At 45.5% G+C, this 19799-nt stretch overlaps 1 protein-coding gene across 1 annotated transcript in view; it reads right to left on the reverse strand.

The window, feature by feature from the left end:
- The window catches only part of LOC127616689 (xenotropic and polytropic retrovirus receptor 1 homolog), a 106218-nt gene that overhangs the window by 74946 nt on the left and 11473 nt on the right, over nucleotides 1-19799 (reverse strand). The window contains exon 2 of the mRNA XM_052088462.1: nucleotides 6296-6347. Coding sequence (XP_051944422.1) covers nucleotides 6296-6347 — 52 coding nt within the window. The remainder of the gene's footprint in view (nucleotides 1-6295; nucleotides 6348-19799) is intronic.

The raw sequence follows: 19799 nt of genomic DNA on the forward strand, positions 1-19799 counted from the left end.
ACAGACTGCCAAAGAAGACCTCAGTGAGATGGGTGTCAGCTGGCATGGAGCAAGAAGGGTGGCCAGTGACCGGAACAAATGGAGGAAACTCGTCGCCCAATGCTCCAAATAGGAACGGGCGGAACTAACTAACAAACTAACGCAATAATCATTTTCTATTATGAAATGATAGTCAATTTTATGGCTGCAACGGGTTCCAAAAAAGCATGGACAGGGTTATGTTGACATCACTCTTTCTTTTAACAACATTCAATAAACCTTCAGGAGCTAAGGACAATATTTGCTGAAGCTTTGTAGATGGAAATCTTTCCCATTCTTGCTTGATGGACAGCTTCAGCTGTTCAACAGTCCAGGGTCTCTGCTGTTCTATTTTATGCTTCGTAATGCACCACACATTTTCAATGGAACACAGGTACAGACCGCATGAAGTCTTGTGCCTGCACTTTTACTACAAAGTCAAAACTTGTAACACATGCAGAATGTGGTTTGGCGTTATTCTTGCTGAAATAAGCAGGGGTGTCCGTGAAATAGACGTTGCTTGATAGCAGCATGTGTTGCTCCAAAACCTGCATGTACCTTTTCAGCATTACTGGTGCCTTCACAGATGTGCAAGTTACCAATGCCACTGGGAACTAACACAGCCCAATACTGTATCATCACCAATGTAGGATTTTGAACTTTGATTCCAGAACTGTCCAGTGGTTCTTTTCCTCTTTGCCTTGGAGGACAGGCCATCCACAATTTCCCAAAACAATTTGAAATGTGTGTGGCGGGCCGGTGGGTCCAGTGGTTTGCGCATCGACCTCATAGTGTGGAGGTGCAGGGTTCGATCCGAGCTACGGTCTTTTTTATGCAATGCGCATGCATAAATCTTACTGTGAAAACACTAACTGATATTACTCATTTAGCCACTGGAGGGCAGCAGCACTATACGCGACATCACCCCATGTAACACTTTACCCCCCCAAAGTTGACTGCGAGGGATGAAGCTTCAAGGATGTATGGAAATTGGACTTTATTCACTGAAATACGCAACCACTGTGTCTGCCTCATTTGCAAAGAGACAGTGGCTGTTTTTAAAGAGTATAATGTCAAACGATATAACAGAACGAGACACACTGACATGTACAACAAGATTACAGGGAAGGAACGCACTGAGAAATTGAAGCAGCTTGAAGCTAGTTTAATCTCACAGCAGCACTATTTCGCAAGAGCCCAAGAGTCAAATGAGAATGCCACAGTGGCGAGTTACGAGGTAGCAGCGCTGACCGCAAAGCATTCCAAACCTTTCAAGAAGGTGAATTTATCAGACTGCACGATGACTATGGTGAAGAAAAATCTGTCCTGGGAAGCAGCAAGAGTTTGCCAAAGCACGCAGGATTGTAGAAGTGTCACCGTACATCAAAAGACAATTGAGAGACGGAGGAAAGGAGTTTCTGTTTTTATTTGTATTTATTTATTTATTTATTTATTTTTGCTGGCTTGCGGCGAAAGCACAAACATCTCGGACACTGCACTTTACTTATTTTTTTGAGGGAAGTGGACATTGAAATGAACATTACCGAAGAACTACTTGTCCTCCTCAGCCTGAAAACCCAAACAAGAGGAACGAACAGGAATATTCAGGTGCATGTGATACGCATGCTTCAAATGAACCAAAAGACATGCTTAAGATTGTTGAAATAAAAATAAAAAGGCAAATGTGAAACACAGAATGGCTGACTAAAATGTGTTTAAATATGTTGTTCAATACACCCCCCCACCATAAGTGGTGTATAAGTCTGTCATCCTCCCGACCCTTTTCTATGGCGCTGAATGTTCGACCCTCTATCGGAGCAGCATCAAGAGGCTCGAGAGGTTCCACCAAGGACGACTCTGATCTCTCCTCAACGTTTCCTGGGAGGAGAGATTGACTAATAATGAGATCCTCACCCGGGCTGGCCTCACAAGTATCGAGGCCATGATCACCTTGGCCCAAGTGCGGTGGGCCGGCCACGTGCAGCGGATGAGCGACGACCGTCTCCCGAAGCAGCTCCTCTCAGGAAGCATGGCCTGCCACAGCAGGTGCTTCCACAGTTCTACACGGCAGTCATCGAATCAATCCTGTGTTCTTCCATCACGGTTTGGTTCGGGGCCGCCACAAAAAAGGACAAAATCCGACTTTAACGGACAGTTAGGACGGCGGAAAAAATCATTGGCACCGCCCTACCCACTCTTGAGGACTTGCACACTGCAAGAATCAAGACAAGGGCATGGAAAATCCTCCTGCACCCTGCCCACCACCTTTTCCAGCTACTCCCCTCAGGCAGGCGCTACAGATCCATGCGCCCCAAATCCAGCAGACACTTAAACAGCTTCTTCCCTCTAGCCATTAACTCCTTGAACAGTCACTGACATAGTCACTCTCTTGTACTACAAATACTGCTACTGGTCACTCTAAAATGGTTCAATGATTTTCTGCACCAACTGTACAAACTGTCATCGTATTGTATTCTACCACTGATCACTTTAGCTCTGCTTGATACTTTGCACATTGTCTCACTTACATTACGAAATGTTTACGATGATACTAATTCAGCGTGTTATACCGGAAACAAATTCCTTGTGTGTTCTACATAGTTGGCCAATAAAGATGATTTTGATACAGATTCTGGTAATATTATGGATGTTAGATGCTGAGATTATTACTTTCTTAAGATTTATTCGTGAACAGCAATTCAGGAAGGATTCTTTTCTACCCAATCATGGCACCCACCTGTTCCCAGTTAGCTTGTTGACTTGTGGAATGTTCCAAACCGAATGCACTTAATGAATTCTTTTTGTGGCCAGCCCTGCTCATTTGCCAGTGGAACGCGACAAGCGGGGAAACTTTTCGGAGCGTAATTCAAAATGCATGAAGTGCTCTATCAATGAGGAACCATTCATTTTGACATGGCTATTAGTGTTTTATACAACATGTTAAAAATGTGTCAAAACCAGGGATGAGAGTGGCTAGTGATGAAAAAAGCAGAAAGGGGCATGGGGGCGGGGCCTAAACATGCTGAAGATGAAGTGTATTCAATTTACACACTACTTGAAACTTTAACATTAAAAAATCCCAAGATTGTTCACTATTCTTTCAAGTGAAAATGTATGCAATTTTGCTGATGCATTCCTGGTGAGCACCAACATGTAACTTCAAATTTGCTGCTCAAAATGAAAACTAAAAAAGGAAACACATTCCCTGCCATATTAAAGATTTGTTCATTACTTGTATTCATAAAGTGGTACTCCTGCTGGGGACTCCCTTGTTCTGCTGGGGGACTGCAATGCTCACATGGGCAATAACAGTGAGACCTGGAGGGGCGTGATTGGGAGAAACGGCCCCCCCGATCAGAACTCGAGTGGTGTTTTGTTATTGGACTTCTGTGCTCGCCACGGATTGTCCATAACGAACACATTGTTCAAGCATAAGGTTGTCCATATGTGCACTTGGCACCAGGACACCCTAGGCCGCAGTTCGATGATTTGACTTTGTAGTTGTATCATCGGATTTGCGGCTGCATGTTCTGGACACTCGGGTGAAGAGAGGGGCGGAGCTGTCAACTGATCACCACCTGGTGGTGAGTAGGCTCCGGTGGTGGGGGAAGATGCCGGTACGTCCTGGCAGACCCAAACATATTGTGAGGGTTTGTTGGGAGTGTCTGGCGGAATCTCCTGTCAGAAGGAGTTTCAACTCCCACCTGCGACAGAGCTTTTCCCATGTTCCGCGGGAGGCGGGGGACATTGAGCCCGAGTGGACCATGTTCCGTGCCTCTATTGTTAGGCGGCCAATCTGAGTTGTGGCCGTAAGGTGGTTGGTGCCTGTCGTGGCGGCAACCCCCGTACTCGTTGGTGGACACCAGCAGTAAGGGATGCCGTCAAGCTGAAGAAGGAGTCCTATCGAGCCTTTATGGCCTGTAGGACCCCAGAGGCAGCTGACGGGTATCGACTGGCCAAGCGGAACGCAGCTTCGGTGGTCGCCGAGGAAAAAACCCGAGCGTGGGAAGACTCTGGTGAGACCATGGAAGCCAACTTTCGGACGGCTTCGAGGAAATTCTGGTCCACCGTCCGACGTCTCAGGAGGGGGAAGCAGTGCACCACTAACACTGTGTACAGTGGGGATAGGCCGCTGCTGACTTCGACTCGGGACGTTGTGAATCGGTGGGCAGAGTACTTCGAAGACCTCCTCAACTCCACCAACACGTCTTCCTTGGAGGAAGCGGAGCCTGGGGACTCTGAGGTGGGCTCTCCTATCTCTGTGGCTGAAGTCACCGATGTGGTGAAAAAGCTCCTCGGTGGCAAGGCCCCAGGTGTGGATGAGATCTGCCCGGAGTTCCTCAATGCTCTGGATGTTGTGGGGCTGTCCTGGTTGACACGCCTCTGCAACATCGCGTGGTCAACAGGGAGAGTGCCTCTGGATTGGCAGACCGGGGTGGTAGTCCCTCTTTTTAAAAAGGGGGACCGGAGGGTGTGTTCCATTTACAGAGGGATCACACTCCTCAGCCTCCCTGGTAAGGTCTATTCAGGGGTGCTGGAGAGGAGGGTCCGTCAGGAAGTCGAGCCTCAGATTGAGCAGGAGCAGTGTGGTTTTCGTCCCGGCCGTGGAACAGTGCACCAGCTCTACACTCTTAGCAGGGTCCTCGAGGGTATGTGGGAATTCGCCCAACCATTCTACATGTGTTTTGTGGACTTGGAGAAGGCGTTTGACCGTGTCCCTCGGGGAGTTCTGTGGGGGGTGCTTCGAGGGTATGGGGTACCGAACCCCCTGATACGGGCTGTTCGGTCACTATACCACCGATGTCAGAGTTTGGTTCGCAATGCCGGCAGTAAGTCGGAATCGTTTCCAGTGGGGGTAGGACTCTGCCAAGGCTGCCCTTTTTCTCCGATTCTGTTCATAACCTTTATGGACAGAATTTCTCGGCGCAGCCGAAGCGTTGAGGGGGTCCATTTTGGGGGCCTCAGTATTGCATCCCTGCTTTTTGCAGATGATGTGGTGCTGTTGGCTCCTTCAAACAGGGCTCTCCAACTCTCACTGGAGCGTTTCGCAGCCGAGTGTGAAGCAGATGGGATGAAGATCAGCACCTCCTAATCTGAAACTATGGTCCTCTGTCGAAAAAGGGTGGAGTGCCCCCTCTGGGTCGGGGAGGAGATCTTGCCCCAAGTGGAGGAGTTCAAGTATCTTGGGGTCTTGTTCGCGAGTGGGGGCAGGAGGGAGCGGGAAATCGACAGGCGGATCGGTGCAGCGTCTGCTGTGATGCAGACTTTGTATCGGTCTGTCATGGTGAAGAAGGAGCTGAGCCAAAGGACGAAGCTCTCAATTTACCGGTCGATCTACGTTCCAACCCTCATCTATGGTCACGAGCTATGGGTCGTGACCGAAAGAACGAGATCCCGGTTACAAGCGGCCGAAATGAGTTTTCTCCGCAGGGTGTTCGGGCTCTCCCTTAGAGAAAGGGTGAGAAGCTCGGTCATGCGGGAGGGGCTCAGAGTCGAGCCGCTTCTCCTCCACATCGAGAGGAGCCAGATGAGGTGGCTTGGGTATCTGATTCGGATGCCTCCTGAACGCCTCCCCGATGAGGTGTTCCGGTCATGTCCCACCAGCCTTCCCCCGAGGAAGACCCAGGACACGCTGGAGAGACTATGTCACCCAGCTGGCTTGGGAACGACTCGGGATCCCCCGGGGAGAGCTGGAAGAAGTAGCTAGGGAGGGAAGTCTGGGCTTCCCTGCCAAATCTGTTGCCCCCGCGACCCGGCCCCGGATAAGCGGTAGATGATGGATGGATGGATGGATGGATGGATCTATCTGACGCACTTTAGCTTCGTCGCAAGTCTCGATAACATTCGGCATTTGCGAGAAAGGGGTTAAGCAAGGCGAACACGCATTGGTTGTGATTCGATATAGCGACCAATCACAACAAGTAAGACATTGGTTTTAGCCCATATAGGAAGTAACGATAAAAAACGGGATTCAAAATGGATGCTTGCAAACGTTACTTGTAAACATTACGAGCCCCGAATCTGCCGAAGTCCCCCCCGCCCCTGAATTTTTTATGGATATGGAACAATATAAAATAGGTCAATTTTGACTGGAAAAAAAAAAAACAACTCCGCCAAAAAGCGGAAAATTCTCATCCTTGGTCAAAACGGTGTCTCATACACTTAAATTTAGTCAAAATAACCTATAAAGCCTTGATATTATAATTACTGGCACACACAAAAGTATTATTGTGTTGCAGATGTGAGAGTGACAGTGCGAGAGTGAGAAAGAAAATACCTTCAATGGATGGGGCCTGGTCCTGAGCCGCATACAACATCTCTTTGAAAGCCTGAAGATATAGAACACATTATAAATGCAGTATTAAGGTTTAAGAAGTTATTTCAGGGACACAGTACCATTACTTATATTTTTTAAGGCATGGTAAGTTTATTAATACAGCACATTTCATGTCGAAGACAACTCAAAATACATAAAACATTAAAAGCATGACAGAAAGAGAAACAATATATTAAGACATTGCAAAAATCATAGTAAAGTCACCCAAAATAATTATTGTAGATTAAATTATTGAAACCAAGCATTGGTCAGGATAAATTCAGGGATAAAGTCTAAATGGGGACTTACACAAGAAAATAAGTGACGGAGTTAACGTCAAAGCTGCAATAAAAAATATTTTCAGTTCTGATATCTGATGTGCGCTGGGTTTGGGTTTCAAGGCAAATACTACAGACTTTCCCAAGAAAAAGCCTAGGCCCAATGTGTGTGTCAATTGATATCTATGTAGGTAAAAGATGAAGGAGGTTTTCCAGAGTTGTTCCTATTAGATCAAATAACAGCACAGCAGTTCTTATCGAGTCCACCATTCCAAACCTCAGTTTCATAACAAAGGAGTTGTTCAGTAACAACCTCCAATGCAAGAAAATATCTAATCGGAAGTTTGACAACCATAGTTTGAATATGTTGCTCTTCAGTCCAAATGTTCCCATCAAGCAATATGTGTAAGGCCAAACAAGATGTGTGTTTCAGGTAACACGAAATTTAAGCATAGGGTCGCTAGGTAGGACAAAGGGTTTTTTTAAATCTTTTTTTTTCCATCAAAATTTTAAGCAAAATCACCATAAAATATAAACATTCTGACTGTTTCAGAACTCAAAACCTGTTCGTATCGCTTTGGCACACGAGACAACTTGCTGGTAACAAGTAGACCCACTGACCTTCTTCTGAAATTCATTGTTTTTCTCCTTTTCTGAACATGCTGCTTTCATCATGACATTGAATACGTCTACACTTTCTGTTTTTGCCACTGTTTCTTGTGTTTTTTCTCTACATCGAAATTGAATCGATCTTGGGTCAGGTAAAGTATTGTAATATCTGTTTCTTGTATTTGTGTGATGTCATAGAAAGGGGAGGGGCCAGGTTGGGGGAATATTGGCTCCGGTAGTTAGTCTGCTAATTTGAGCAAAAGTGGAGCAGAGGAAATCAGAAAGTGTTATATTGATGAAAGCACCTGTTCACTCACACTATTCCAGTGGTTCTTAACCTGGGTTCGATCGAACCCTAGGTGTTCAGTGAATTGGTCTCAGGGGCCCGACGTAGCCTCTGCTATGGAGGGTAAGACACACCCAGTCAACATGTCAATTAAGATAAGATAAGATAAGAAAACCTTTATTAGTCTCGCAATGGAGAAATTCCCAATTCACAGCAGCAAAGTTATGAAAGAAAGAAGTAGAACAACAAAATATAGGAGCTGCTGGAAAGGCAGCCACTCTCGCGGCGCCATTATGAAGTCAAAATAACAAAAATAACACAACACAACACATAGGACACAGACAGTCGTGCAACCTTCACCAATTTTCTGCATACGCTTTGTTGTCTGAAGCAGTTATAGATGAAAGAGGAGCTGAAAAAAGTCCATATCAGGTCCACACGATGCAACAACAAACACAAAGTGACAAGACAATCACAAAAACAAAAAAAAAAAAAGCAAGGCACTTGCCGACGGCTGCCTACTCGGGCGCCATCTTGACTTCCATAAATTAATTATGACACGTCCGTTTGGCCATCACTTGCTACAGATGATCACATTACATTGCTTGTCCAATCAGTGCTCCGGGAAATTTAGTTTGCTCAGTCGTCAGCTTGTGACTGTCGTTCAGAGTCAGATTCAGAAAACTTTATTTATCCCCATGGGGCAATTAGAGTTGTGCGAGTGCGGCTTATTATAGAGACAGTTGCGATAGTATGTTGCACAATTTAAAAAAGTATACTAATGTCTTGAAATGTTATTTACTTTTTTCTGTTTTTAATAAATGTTTTTTTTATATCTTGAATTTGAAAAAAATATATAGAGATTTATTTTTCATTAATGAATGGGTTGGTGAATGTGCAGATTAACTGATTGGGTCCCGTACCTCTAAGAAGGTTAAGAACCACTGCACTATTCACTCATGCTTTTGCAGCATCATCAAGCCTGCACTCAGCTTCTATTCATGACCTTGTAATGTTCCTTCTGTTATGAAGTTTTGACTGGAATGGATTCCATAGCCTCAATTGAGACCAAAGTTTTGTCAGTCAGGAAAAATGCTGCGCTGGTTAAAGCTCAAAAAGGGAGAATGCTAGACAAACCAAAATGCAGTTTCATTATGACATACAGTATATAAAGTCTTCACATTTCCAATCAGGAATTGAAAAATGCAAGACAATCATTCGTCAAGAGAAACAGTAATAATGCCCGTACACTGCTTTAGAGAGACTGCCAATCCCCACAGCATCATTCCGTTCTGAACTGCTGTCCAAAAACAAACAAAAAACAACAACAAATCATGCAAGGACTTTGCAGCCTTTGTCACAGATAAAATGTTGCAGTCAAGACAAAGTAAATGGCTCCCTCGCCGGAAAATTTGATTTGACAATGTCACTTTTGCCATCTTGTTCTCCATCTTCATTTTGAACATTTTAAACTACACAACTTTGAAAGGAATCGTTTATGAGTTACGATCCACAACCCGCTGTCCTGATATGCTGACTTCACAATTTTTCCAAAACTTTTTGATTGCCCAGCACCACATGTATTCACTCACAGTGAATAATTCTCTTCAATCAGGGCAGTTTCTCCTGGCCTTAAAAACTGCAGTAATAAAAATACAATCACAGGTGTTTGAAGAGTTGGAAAAAGAGGAGGTTGTTGGCAAGATGTATTTTGGACCATACATGTCCAACCAAGATGCTCAGGATGTGTAAAATGTTGTGCGGCCAGACATGGAGTGGAGACTAGACACATCGAGATCGGAAGAATGGTAAGTTTTATAGCCTGATGTTATTTGCGCAGCGTTACTCTTTGAAATTTGATGCTGTGACGTGCTGTAAATTGCGCAGGATAGGAATTATCTACTTGGCCCATGGATTCCCGTTAGCACTTAGAGCACACGTAGTAGTGGACTGGTGTCCTTCATTGTCATTGCTAAGGTAGTTCTGATGTGTTGTCGGCTACTCCGCACATTATATCGGCAGGCCAGCTGCAGCATTGTTAGTTGCAAACCGTTCCACAGGACTCCATCCATGCAGTCATGTACTTTGAACGTTTTTTGAAGAGGATTCCATCCATATACACTTATATTTTTAAGTGAATGTTTTCATGAACAACAGCAAGAGTTATTGATTAATCAATCAATAACACCCATCTTTATGCAAAACTTTTATTATAAGCAAAAGGGCGGAGGGAACGGAGGTCTTCAGAGTGTTTGTAACAAAGAACGCTCGTCGACACAGGCGTGAAATTAATTTGCTTTGCAAGAACATTTACGTGCTTGATTCTTTTGGCCACCCAAACAATTGTTTGCCTGAATGTGAACAGTGCATGGACACACAAAAGCATTTTCATTGTTCAGTGTGTTGCTGTGGGTCAGTGAGTATTATTTTCTGTCCTGCCCCCATCCAGGAAGAAGAAAACATCTCGCGCACCCCCTCCATGCGACTCTAAATAGTATAATTTGTCTATAAAATTGTTATAAGTATACATCTGCATAAAACTGCATTGTTATTCACCTATAAGAGAATTTTAAAAAAAAGAAATATGGACCAACTTACAACAAAGAATAGCTTTATTAACTGTAACAGAAAAGATTTCATGTGCAGCTGAAATTCAAAAATAAAATTAAATCCTTGATTAAACTGCAAACATTTTTGAGCATGTCAAACCATACGATATTGAAAAATAAAATTACATCAACTCAAAAAAATAATGCATTCAAATGTCACCAACATTAACTTAGAAGCACAATATTTAAAAAAAAAACTTTAACCTGCAAATCAAAAATATATAAAATAATGTGTGCCGATTTTTTTTTAATCAAAGGTTTGGATGAATGGCTTCAATAAGCACATTTTGCAATGTAGCTTTTCGAAATAAGATTTGAGGCAGGACACAGCAACTCTTGGCTCCTGCTCAATGTGTAGCCCGGACCTGTAATTTAGTTTACTGAAGTAGCAGTCACAAAGCGGCATAATTGTTGGCAATATTCGGCATGTTTTCGCTGAAAAAAACTCAAGCAGTTTATCAGCGTGATTGGTGTGTAATGTCTTTAAATAGGGCTGTCAGTTCAGTGCGTTATTATCGGCATTGATTTAAATGAATTTTAAGATAAGATAAGATAGGATAAGATATCCTTTATTCGTCCCACACTGGGGAAATTTACAGCCTCCAGCAGCAAGAATGTATGTAGAAAGAAGAAAGGAAAAAGAGAAAAAAAACCAACAAACATCTTTCAATACAATATGAACACAAATGGATTGTTAAGGAATTATTCCGCTAGAAGTAGTAGTAGAACATGGTTGAATTTCATCTTGGTATGAGAACTATTGACACTAGTCTCTCTCCTGAGAATCTGCTGAAGTAGTTAAAACAAAGAATGTACTGTGAAGTTTAGAGCCCATTTCCCTTTGGTTAATTAACAGCCCCCCAAGGGTTTTCTTGCCTCCACCACCTCATAAAAGTCCCTGAAGGCTCTCAAGTGCCCTCAAAGAGGAACCCTAATCTCAAGATCTGTGACCAGAAGGTATTTCCTGCTCAATGTTATTACAATCAACTTTAGTGCCCTCGACCCCCACCACTTCTGGGGCCCCCCTCCACGGGACATGTTTTAGAGGAGCTGTTATCTCAGGTGTCTGTGTTCCTGCCATCGCACCAAATGGGGGGTAGTGGTGGTCTGGTCTCACCTCACCGCTCCTGGCTTCCTCCGGCCACACCGGGTCAGATGACATGTTACTTTCTTTGTTTCGGGATTTGCATGAGAGGCGTACCTCCCCGCCTCTCATTATCATATTGTCTCTATATAATCTCATGAACGTGTTTCTTCGGGGCTTCCTGATGAAATCTGAGACTCACAGGAGCCCGAATCGATTCGTGTTGCGTTGTGATAAACTGAAGAAAAGACTACGTGGTGTTGGGTCTTCTTCCACCTTATAGAGAGATAAAAGAATCTGTAACCAAGGAAGGGTCAAGAGCAAATTGGCAGCTCCCATTCCTCAACAGGATAAATCGCAGTACTATTTACAATTTTCCTTCACATCATTGAATTATTATTATTATTATGATTGTTATTTTTTATTCATCAGCCTGACAGCAGTCGGTAGGAACGAGCGTCGGTATCTCTCCTTCTTGCAGCGCGGGTATAACAGTCTCTGGCTGAAGGAGCTACCAAGTGCTGTCAGGGCGGGCTGGAGGGGGTGACTGGCCATCATAGCTTTTAGCTTAGTTAGCATCCTTCTGTTGCCCACCTCCTCCAGAGTGTCAAGGGAGCAACCCAGGACAGAACTGGCCTTCCTGACCTGTCGCTCCAGTCTCTTTCTGTCCCGGGCTGAGATGCTGCCTGACCAGCAGACAATGCCATAATGGATGGCCGAGGCCACCACCGAGTTATAGAAAGTCTTAAGGAGTGACCCCTGAACCCCAAAAGACCTCAGTTTCCTGAGTAGGAAGAGTCGGCTCTGTCCTTTCCTAATTAGGGTGTCCGTGTTTGTAGACCAGTCCAGTTTGTCGTTCAGAAGAACACCAAGGTACTTGTAGGAGGTCACCCTCTCTATGTCCATACCCTGGATGTTCATCGGTGCTGGTGAGGACTTTTTCCTGCAGAAATCCACAACCAACTCCTTAGTTTTCCTAGGGTTGATCTAGAGGAGATTCTGCTGGCACCAGTCGACAAAGTCCTTTGTCAGTCCCCTGTACTCCCGATCGTCCCCTTCTGTAATGAGGCCAACAATCGCAGAGTCATCGGAGAACTTCTGAAGGTGGCAGTTTGGAGTGTCGTGTCTGAAGTCCGAGGTGTAGAGGATGAACAGGAATGGAGCCAGAACAGTCCCCTGCGGCGCTCCAGTGCTGCAGAGAAGCCGGTCCGACTCACAGCTCTGCAATCTCACGTACTGCGGCCGATTTGTGAGGTAGTCTATGATCCATGCTGTGAGATGGTGGTCCACTCCGGCGTTCTGCAGTTTGCCTCCCAGCAAATTGGGCTGGATGGTGTTGAAGGCACTGGAGAAATCAAAGAACATGATTCTCACAGTGCTCCCAGCCTTCTCCAAGTGTGACAGCACTGAGTGGAGGAAGTAGATAATGGCGTCTTCCACGCCGATGCCAGGCTGATAGGCAAACTGCAGCGGGTCCAGTGACGGGCTCACCAGCGGTCGAAGGTGGGCGAGGATGAGTCTCTCCAGCGTCTTCATCAGGTGAGACGTCAGCACCACCGGTCTGTAGCTGTTCAGCTCCTTAGGGTGGGGGGTCTTTGGCACTGGGACCAGGCACGAAGTTTTCCACAGCTGTGGAGCTCTGCCCAGCTTCAGGCTCAGGTTGAAGATGTGCTGGACAATGTTACACAGCTGGTCAGAGCAGGTCCTGAGGAGCCGGGAACTGATCTTGTCCGGACCTGCTGCCTTCCTCACATTCATCTTCCTCAGTTGGTTCCTTGCCTGCTCTGTTGTGACGGACAGGCAGGAACCAGGTGACATACTGGGTTGATGAGAGCTGGTCGAAAGAGGAGGGGGAGGAGAAGAAGTCCTCAGTGAGAGAGGTTGCAGTTTGTGGTTGGGGGAAGGGACAGACGACTGGTCGAAACGGTTGAAAAAATGGTTCAGTCCATCTGCCCAGTCCTTGTCCTTCTCGTTCACTGTCTTTGGGCTGTCATGGCCTGAGATGGTTTTCAGGCCCCTCCAGACACCAGTGATATTGCTGGCCTGTAACTGGTCCTCCAATTTCATCCTGTATATCTTCTTCCCCTCCCTGATCTTTCTTCTCAGCCGAATCTGCACGGCCTTCAGCTCCTCTCCGTTTCTCGACCGAAAAGCTCTCTTCTTCTCCTTCAGCAGGGTCTTTATGTCAGGATTAATCCATGTTCTGTTGTTGGAAAAACACCGCAGAGTTCTGGTGGGTACGGTGTTCTCCTCACAGAAGTTTATATAGTCCGTGATGGTGTCAGTGAGTGCATCAATGTCCTCCCCATGAACCTCGCTGAAGAGTTCCCTCCTGGTTGTCGCGAAGCAGTCCCGCAGAGCATCTTCAGCTTCCGATGACCATTTCTTGACCATTCTTGTCACAGTTGGCTGCCTGTGCACCAGGGGTTTGTACACAGGCTCGAGAAATACCAAGTTGTGGTCTGCTCTTCCAAGAGGGGGGAGGGAGAGGGGTTTATATGCCTCCTTGGTATTGGCATAAAACAAGTCCAAAATATTATTGTCTCTAGTGGCACAGGTTACATACTGCTTGAAGGTTGAAAGGGAGGACGACAGAGAGACATGGTTGAAGTCCCCAGAGATGATCAGCAGGGCGTTGGGGGACTGTGTTTGAAGCCTGCTCACGACAGTCATCAGGGCATCACACGCTGCATCACTATTAGTCGACGGGGGGATGTACACTGTACATTTTAATGGGATTTATTTTTTTTCTCGCGAGATTAAAGTGGCATACGTGACAGCGGATGTTTCGTTGCTCTATAAATAAACCAGAAACAAAACAGCAAGCACGCTGCACAGGTTCACGCCCATGTCTGTTTTGCCAGCCACAGCAGCGCAAGACACCGAAAACGGATACTTAGAGAGTTTATGAATGGAAAGTTTACTTTTAAAAAGTTGCCAGATAGTTCCACTGACAAGACTAAAGTTGCCTGGATGTTTTGCAGTAAACTGAGCTATCATAATAGCACGTTGAGTCCGAATTACCACTTAATGGCCATGCACACAGCTGATGTGAGTACTCCGCCCCCTTGTCTAAGACTGACAGCTATGGATCATTTCAAAGTGAAGAAAATGGATAACACAACGAAGAACACATTTGCTGAAGCCAGAGCTAAATGTATGGCTACTGCATGCAAGCCTGTCAACATTGTCCACAGCCAGACTCAAGCTGAAATCATTTGCATTGCATCGAACGACTCCACTACGGATTGCCAGCGAGAGCCTCCATTACAAGCTATGAACAGAAATTGTACGCAGCGGAGAAGGCTAAAGTACACACCAAGAGAGAGAAGACAATGTTTCGGGAGAGAAATAAGAGACGAGGTTGATGAGCCTCTGATGAATAAAGAGAAGGCATTCTGTTGAGTTCGATGTATGCCACTGACACAATTGTTACTTGTTTGGAACTATTTTGTGTGGAAGGTTACCATGTTAAGTGTCCATATACAGTAAATAATGGGGGTGGAGCTTCTCTGCGTTCGTCTGACAGCGACGGTGCGCTGAGGCACGTCGAGAGTTCAGTGGTGCAGTGGCAGTGACCTAGCGACCACACTGAAAATAAAACGTCTCCAGTGTTGTCATCGAACCAAGTGTAGTCATCCGAAATTATGTCCACACAAAACCATACAGAGACTTCCACGCAAGGACAAACACAATCAACATAGCCGGACTGCTGTGTTCAAAGCAAACTTGAGAAAAACAAAGTATGCAACCATGGCTTAAATCCACTATAGGCTTAGTCCTAGTTTACCTTAGATGTGCACTTTATAAATTTATATTGCTCCGTTTTGATTCCATAAAAAGAGCTGTTAAAGCTGTTGTTGTGTGACAAAATTTTTTTTCACCGTTGTTGATGTACAGTAATATCGTGTGAGATATTATGAGTGAATAACTGCTCCAAGTGAAAAACGTTCATGTAAAATTGAAAATCTAAATTGTTATTTCAGTAAATATCTGCATTTTGCACATGGAAAACTGATTCATGATTCCATGTTGATTAGAGCAGTAAAATGGGGAAAAAATAGGACAAAAAAATATTAAAGGAAATTCAGAAACGATAAAAAATGCGTCAGTAATCACGATTAATTTTCAGTTCATTTGAGTTCATTATGACAGTTGCGTTTTTAATTAGATTACATATTTTAATTGTTTGACAGCTCTAGTTTTTAAGTGACGCCTTAATTTATTTGGCTTTATGCTGCCCACTACCAACATTTTTAGACACAGTAAGCACACCGGTTCCAGGTCGCTGTAGTCGACCGGTCTACGTCCGGAGAGTTTTTTTCTTGCCTTTCTTCCACATTCCTCACCTACACTCCCCGCTTTTTCCTAGCTCCACAGGCCCGTGTTACCTCAGCGTGACTGTTCGAGCTATTAATTCTGCACTTTCCCCCTTCGATTATCTTTCTTCATTCATTCGTTCGTTAGCCCTGGTGCTAACGGCTAGCGAGTGCTACAGCTTGCGCCTTCAGGTCGCCTGGTGCTAATGGCGAGTGCTCCAAGCCAGTGCTAACGACAACAAAACTGCACCTCCACATTAATATTGGCTCACCACAACAGCTACACGAGGGAACAGCTGCTGCTTCTCAGAGACGTCCCGCTGCCAGTCCCCCCGCTCATAGTCAGGCTCCCCGACGCGATGTGCGTCTACGGTGCGCACCTCAACTCGGCGGCCATTAAGAGCCAGAGGAAAAGAAACAGACGGAGAAAAAAAAAAGAAGGGATAACTCCGGGCAAGGCTGCAGCGCGAGGGCTGGAAACAGCGGGCACTACCAGCAATCATTCTAGCTAATGTCCGCTCACTACGGAATAAGACTGACGAGCTCCAGCTTAAGGTAAAAAGCTGCGACCAATACAGGCGCGCTTGCATCCTAGCGTTCACTGAGACCTGGCTCAGCAAGGATGACACCGACAGAGCCATGCACATCGATGGATTCGGGTCTCCCATCAGGCTGGACCGTGACGGAGACGCTACAGGTAAACAACATGGCAGGGGCGTGTGCCTCTATTTCAACACTCGCCGGTACTCCATTGTCCACGTGAGGGAGAAACTGTGCACCCCAGACATAGAGCTCCTCGCTGTGTCCTGCCGTCCTTTGTACCTGCGCAGAGAATTTCCCCAACTCTTCTTCATCATCGTTTACATCCACCCCAGAGCCAAGCCCATCACGGCGACCGAACACATAAGATGCACGCTCAACAGACTGGAGCACCTTTCCCCGACTCTCTCAAATTTATCATGGGAGATTTCAACCACTGCAAACCAGAGAAATCCCTAAAAGGCTTCAACCAGTATATCACATGCACCACCCGACAGGGGAAGATGCTGGACAAATGCTACAGCCCTGATGCATACAAGCCCGTTATCCCCCCTGCCCCCTCGGCTCTGCGGACCACCACACCATCGTGCTCCACCCTGCCTACAGACCGGCCATAAGGAGAGTAGAGAAGGTAACCAAAACCATCAAACAGTGGACGCAGGAGAGCATCACTACCCTCCAGGGGTGCCTAGAGTCTACGGATTTGTACAACCTTCTCTCCCCCTCCGGCGACATCAATGTCCAGGTGGATATAGTCTCCTCATACATCCGTTTCTGTGAGGAAACCATCATCCCCTCCAAGACTGTCACCATCTTCCCCAACAACAAACCCTGGATCACCAAGGATCTGAAGGAGATCATCAACAGGAAGAAGCGCATCTTCTTCTCGGGCACCGAGGTGGAGAAAAAGGAGATCAAGGAAATTTACAGTCTACAGCAGCAAGATTGGGTAGAAAGAAAAAAACAAATTCTTCGCATTCACAAAATGAATGTTACCGTTTTGATGTACACCGTTGAATTAAGTGCAATATAAATATAGATATAGATAAGGTGGCTGTGCTAATTCTGATTGTTTTCCACAAAATGTTATTTTTTATTCAGCAGCCTGACAGCAGTGGGTAGGAACGAGCGGCGGTCTCTCTCCTTCTTGCAACGCGGGTGTAACAGTCTGGCTGAAGGAACTACCTAGTGCTGTCAGGGCGGGCTGGAGGGGGTGAGAGGGACTGTCCATCATAGCTTTTAGCTTAGCTAGCATCCTCCTGGTGCCCACCTCCTCCAGAGTGTCCAGGGAGCCGCCTAAGACAGAAGTGGCCCTCCTTACCAGTCGCTCCAGTCTCTTTCTGTCCTGGGCCGAGATGCTGCGTGACCAGCAGACAATGCCATAATGGATGGCCGAAGCCACCACCGAGTTAAAGAATGTCTTAAGGAGTAACCCCTGAACCCCAAAAGACCTATTTCCTGAATAGGCTCCGTCCTTTCCTAATCAGGGCGTCCATGTTAGTAGACCAGTCCAGTTTATTGGACTGAACACCTAGGTACTTGTAGGACAGCGATTGGCAAACTACGGCCCGCGGGACATATCCAGCCCGTTGGGCTTTTTAATCCGGCCCGCAGAAGATTGGTTCAGAATTACAGTACAAGGTTTGATGGAAATTCCCGCAATTTATTTCATTTTTACTTGCAAAGACTGGCGTGGCGTGTGACTTTATTTTGCAGTGCCTGTACCCCGAAAGAATGAGAGAGAGAGAGAGAGAGAGAGAGAGAGAGAGAGAGAGAGAGAGAGAGAGAGAGCACTCTAGAGAGCGAGCCATTTCCAATTCAGTAATCGCTCAACTTCTACTGGTTAGATCGCAAGCCATCTGCAGCAATGTCAAAGAAAAGTCGACAGTGTATTCGAAGGAAGGCCTAAATACTTTTTTACCGAAGTCCGATCCAAGGCTGTATATGTCATATGCCAAGAAACTGTTGCGGTTTTAAAAGAATACAACATCAGCCGTCACTTTTCCACTAAACATGCTAATTACGCCAGCAACCTTTCAACACAAGAACGTACAGCCACCGCTGACAGGTTGCTAGCAAGTTTGCAGGCTCAACAAAACACCTTTACTCGATCAACTTCCATCCAAGAAGCAAGCACAATGACAATTTTTTTACTGGCATTCAAACGAGCAAGAGCCAGCAAGCCTTTCTCCGAAGGGGAGTTTCTTAAAGAGTGCATGTTAGAGACAGCAAGTATGTTATGTCCTGAGAGCAAGTACAAATTTGAAAAAAATAGTTTATCACGCAGGTCAGTGACTCGCCAGATTGAAGTAATTGACAAACAATTAAGGAGCAAGCTAAACAAAAAAGCGGAGAGATTTTCATTATATTCTTTCGCACTGGACAAAAGCAACGATGTTAAGGACACTGCTAAAATCTTAATTTTTATCAGGGATTAATGAGAATCTCGAGATTACGGGGGAGTTTTTGGATATGGAATCCCTGAAAGGAAAAACACGAGGAGAGGATTTATTTAACAGCGTGTCAGCGGTCATACAGAGGCACAAATTACCTTGGAGAACGCTCACCAACGTTACCACAGACGGATCACCGAATCTGACAGGAAAAAATATCGGGATGCTGAAGAGAGTTCAGGACAGGGTGAAAGAGGACAACCCTGAGCAGGAGGTAATTTTACTACACTGCATAATTCACCAAGAAGCACTGTGTAAATCCGTGCTGCAGCTTGACCACGTAGTGAAGCCAGTCGTGAAACTTGTCAATTTTATTCGAGCGAGGGGACTTCACCTTCGTCAATTTATTCAATTCCTTGAAGAAGCTCGCTGATCGCACGGATTTATTGTGCCATTCTAATATCCACTGGTTAAGTTGGGGAAAATATGTCAACGTGTGTGCAAGCTCAAATGGGAGATCATTTCATTTTTAGTCAAGTCAACAGTATTTATAGATCACTTTCAAACAGCCATCGCTGCATACAAAGTGCTGTACATGGAGCGATTTAACATACACAATAAACAGTAAAACAAATCGGTAATAAAGACGGGTAGAAAGCAGTAAAATCAAGAACAAATCTAAGTCATGCCGAGTCGAACGCCAAAGAATACAAGTGAGTTTTGAGGAGGGCTTTAAAGATGGGCAGCGAGGAGGCTTGCCGAATGTTCAGTGGGAGGTCATTCCAGAGAGAGGGACCAGCAACAGAAAAGGATCCCCTCTGAGCCTCAATTTAGTTCTTGGTACTTCTAACAAAGACTGGTCCACAGACCTGAGGCGCCGGGCAGGTGTGTAGGGGCGGATGAGCTCAGAGAGGTAAGGTGGCGCGAGATTATTCAGAGATTTGAAAACAAAGAGGAGGATCTTGAAAATAACTAATATGAATGGGGAGCCAGTGAAGGGATGCCACAGTAGGAGTTATATGCTCCCTCTTACGAGTACCAGTCAAGAGGCGAGCAGCGGCATCCTGGACCATCTAAAGGCGCTTAATGGAGGACTGGCTGACTCCAAAGTACAGGGCATTGCAGTAATCCAGCCGGGATGTGACAAAGGCATGAATTACTGTCTCAAAGTGTTCATGTGAGAGGAGAGGTTTTATTTTGGCCAGCTGTCTAAGGTGAAAGAAGCTTGATTTAACAAGGCACCAATTTGCCGATCGAGTTTGAAATCACTGTCCAGTTTAAGACCGATGATTTCAGATAAGGAGACAGGGGGCCCAAGTCTACAGGATGGAATGTACAAGGGCCACT

The sequence above is a fragment of the Hippocampus zosterae genome, chromosome 15, assembly GCF_025434085.1.
Source record: "Hippocampus zosterae strain Florida chromosome 15, ASM2543408v3, whole genome shotgun sequence".
In the NCBI taxonomy this organism is placed as follows: Eukaryota; Metazoa; Chordata; class Actinopteri; order Syngnathiformes; family Syngnathidae; genus Hippocampus; species Hippocampus zosterae.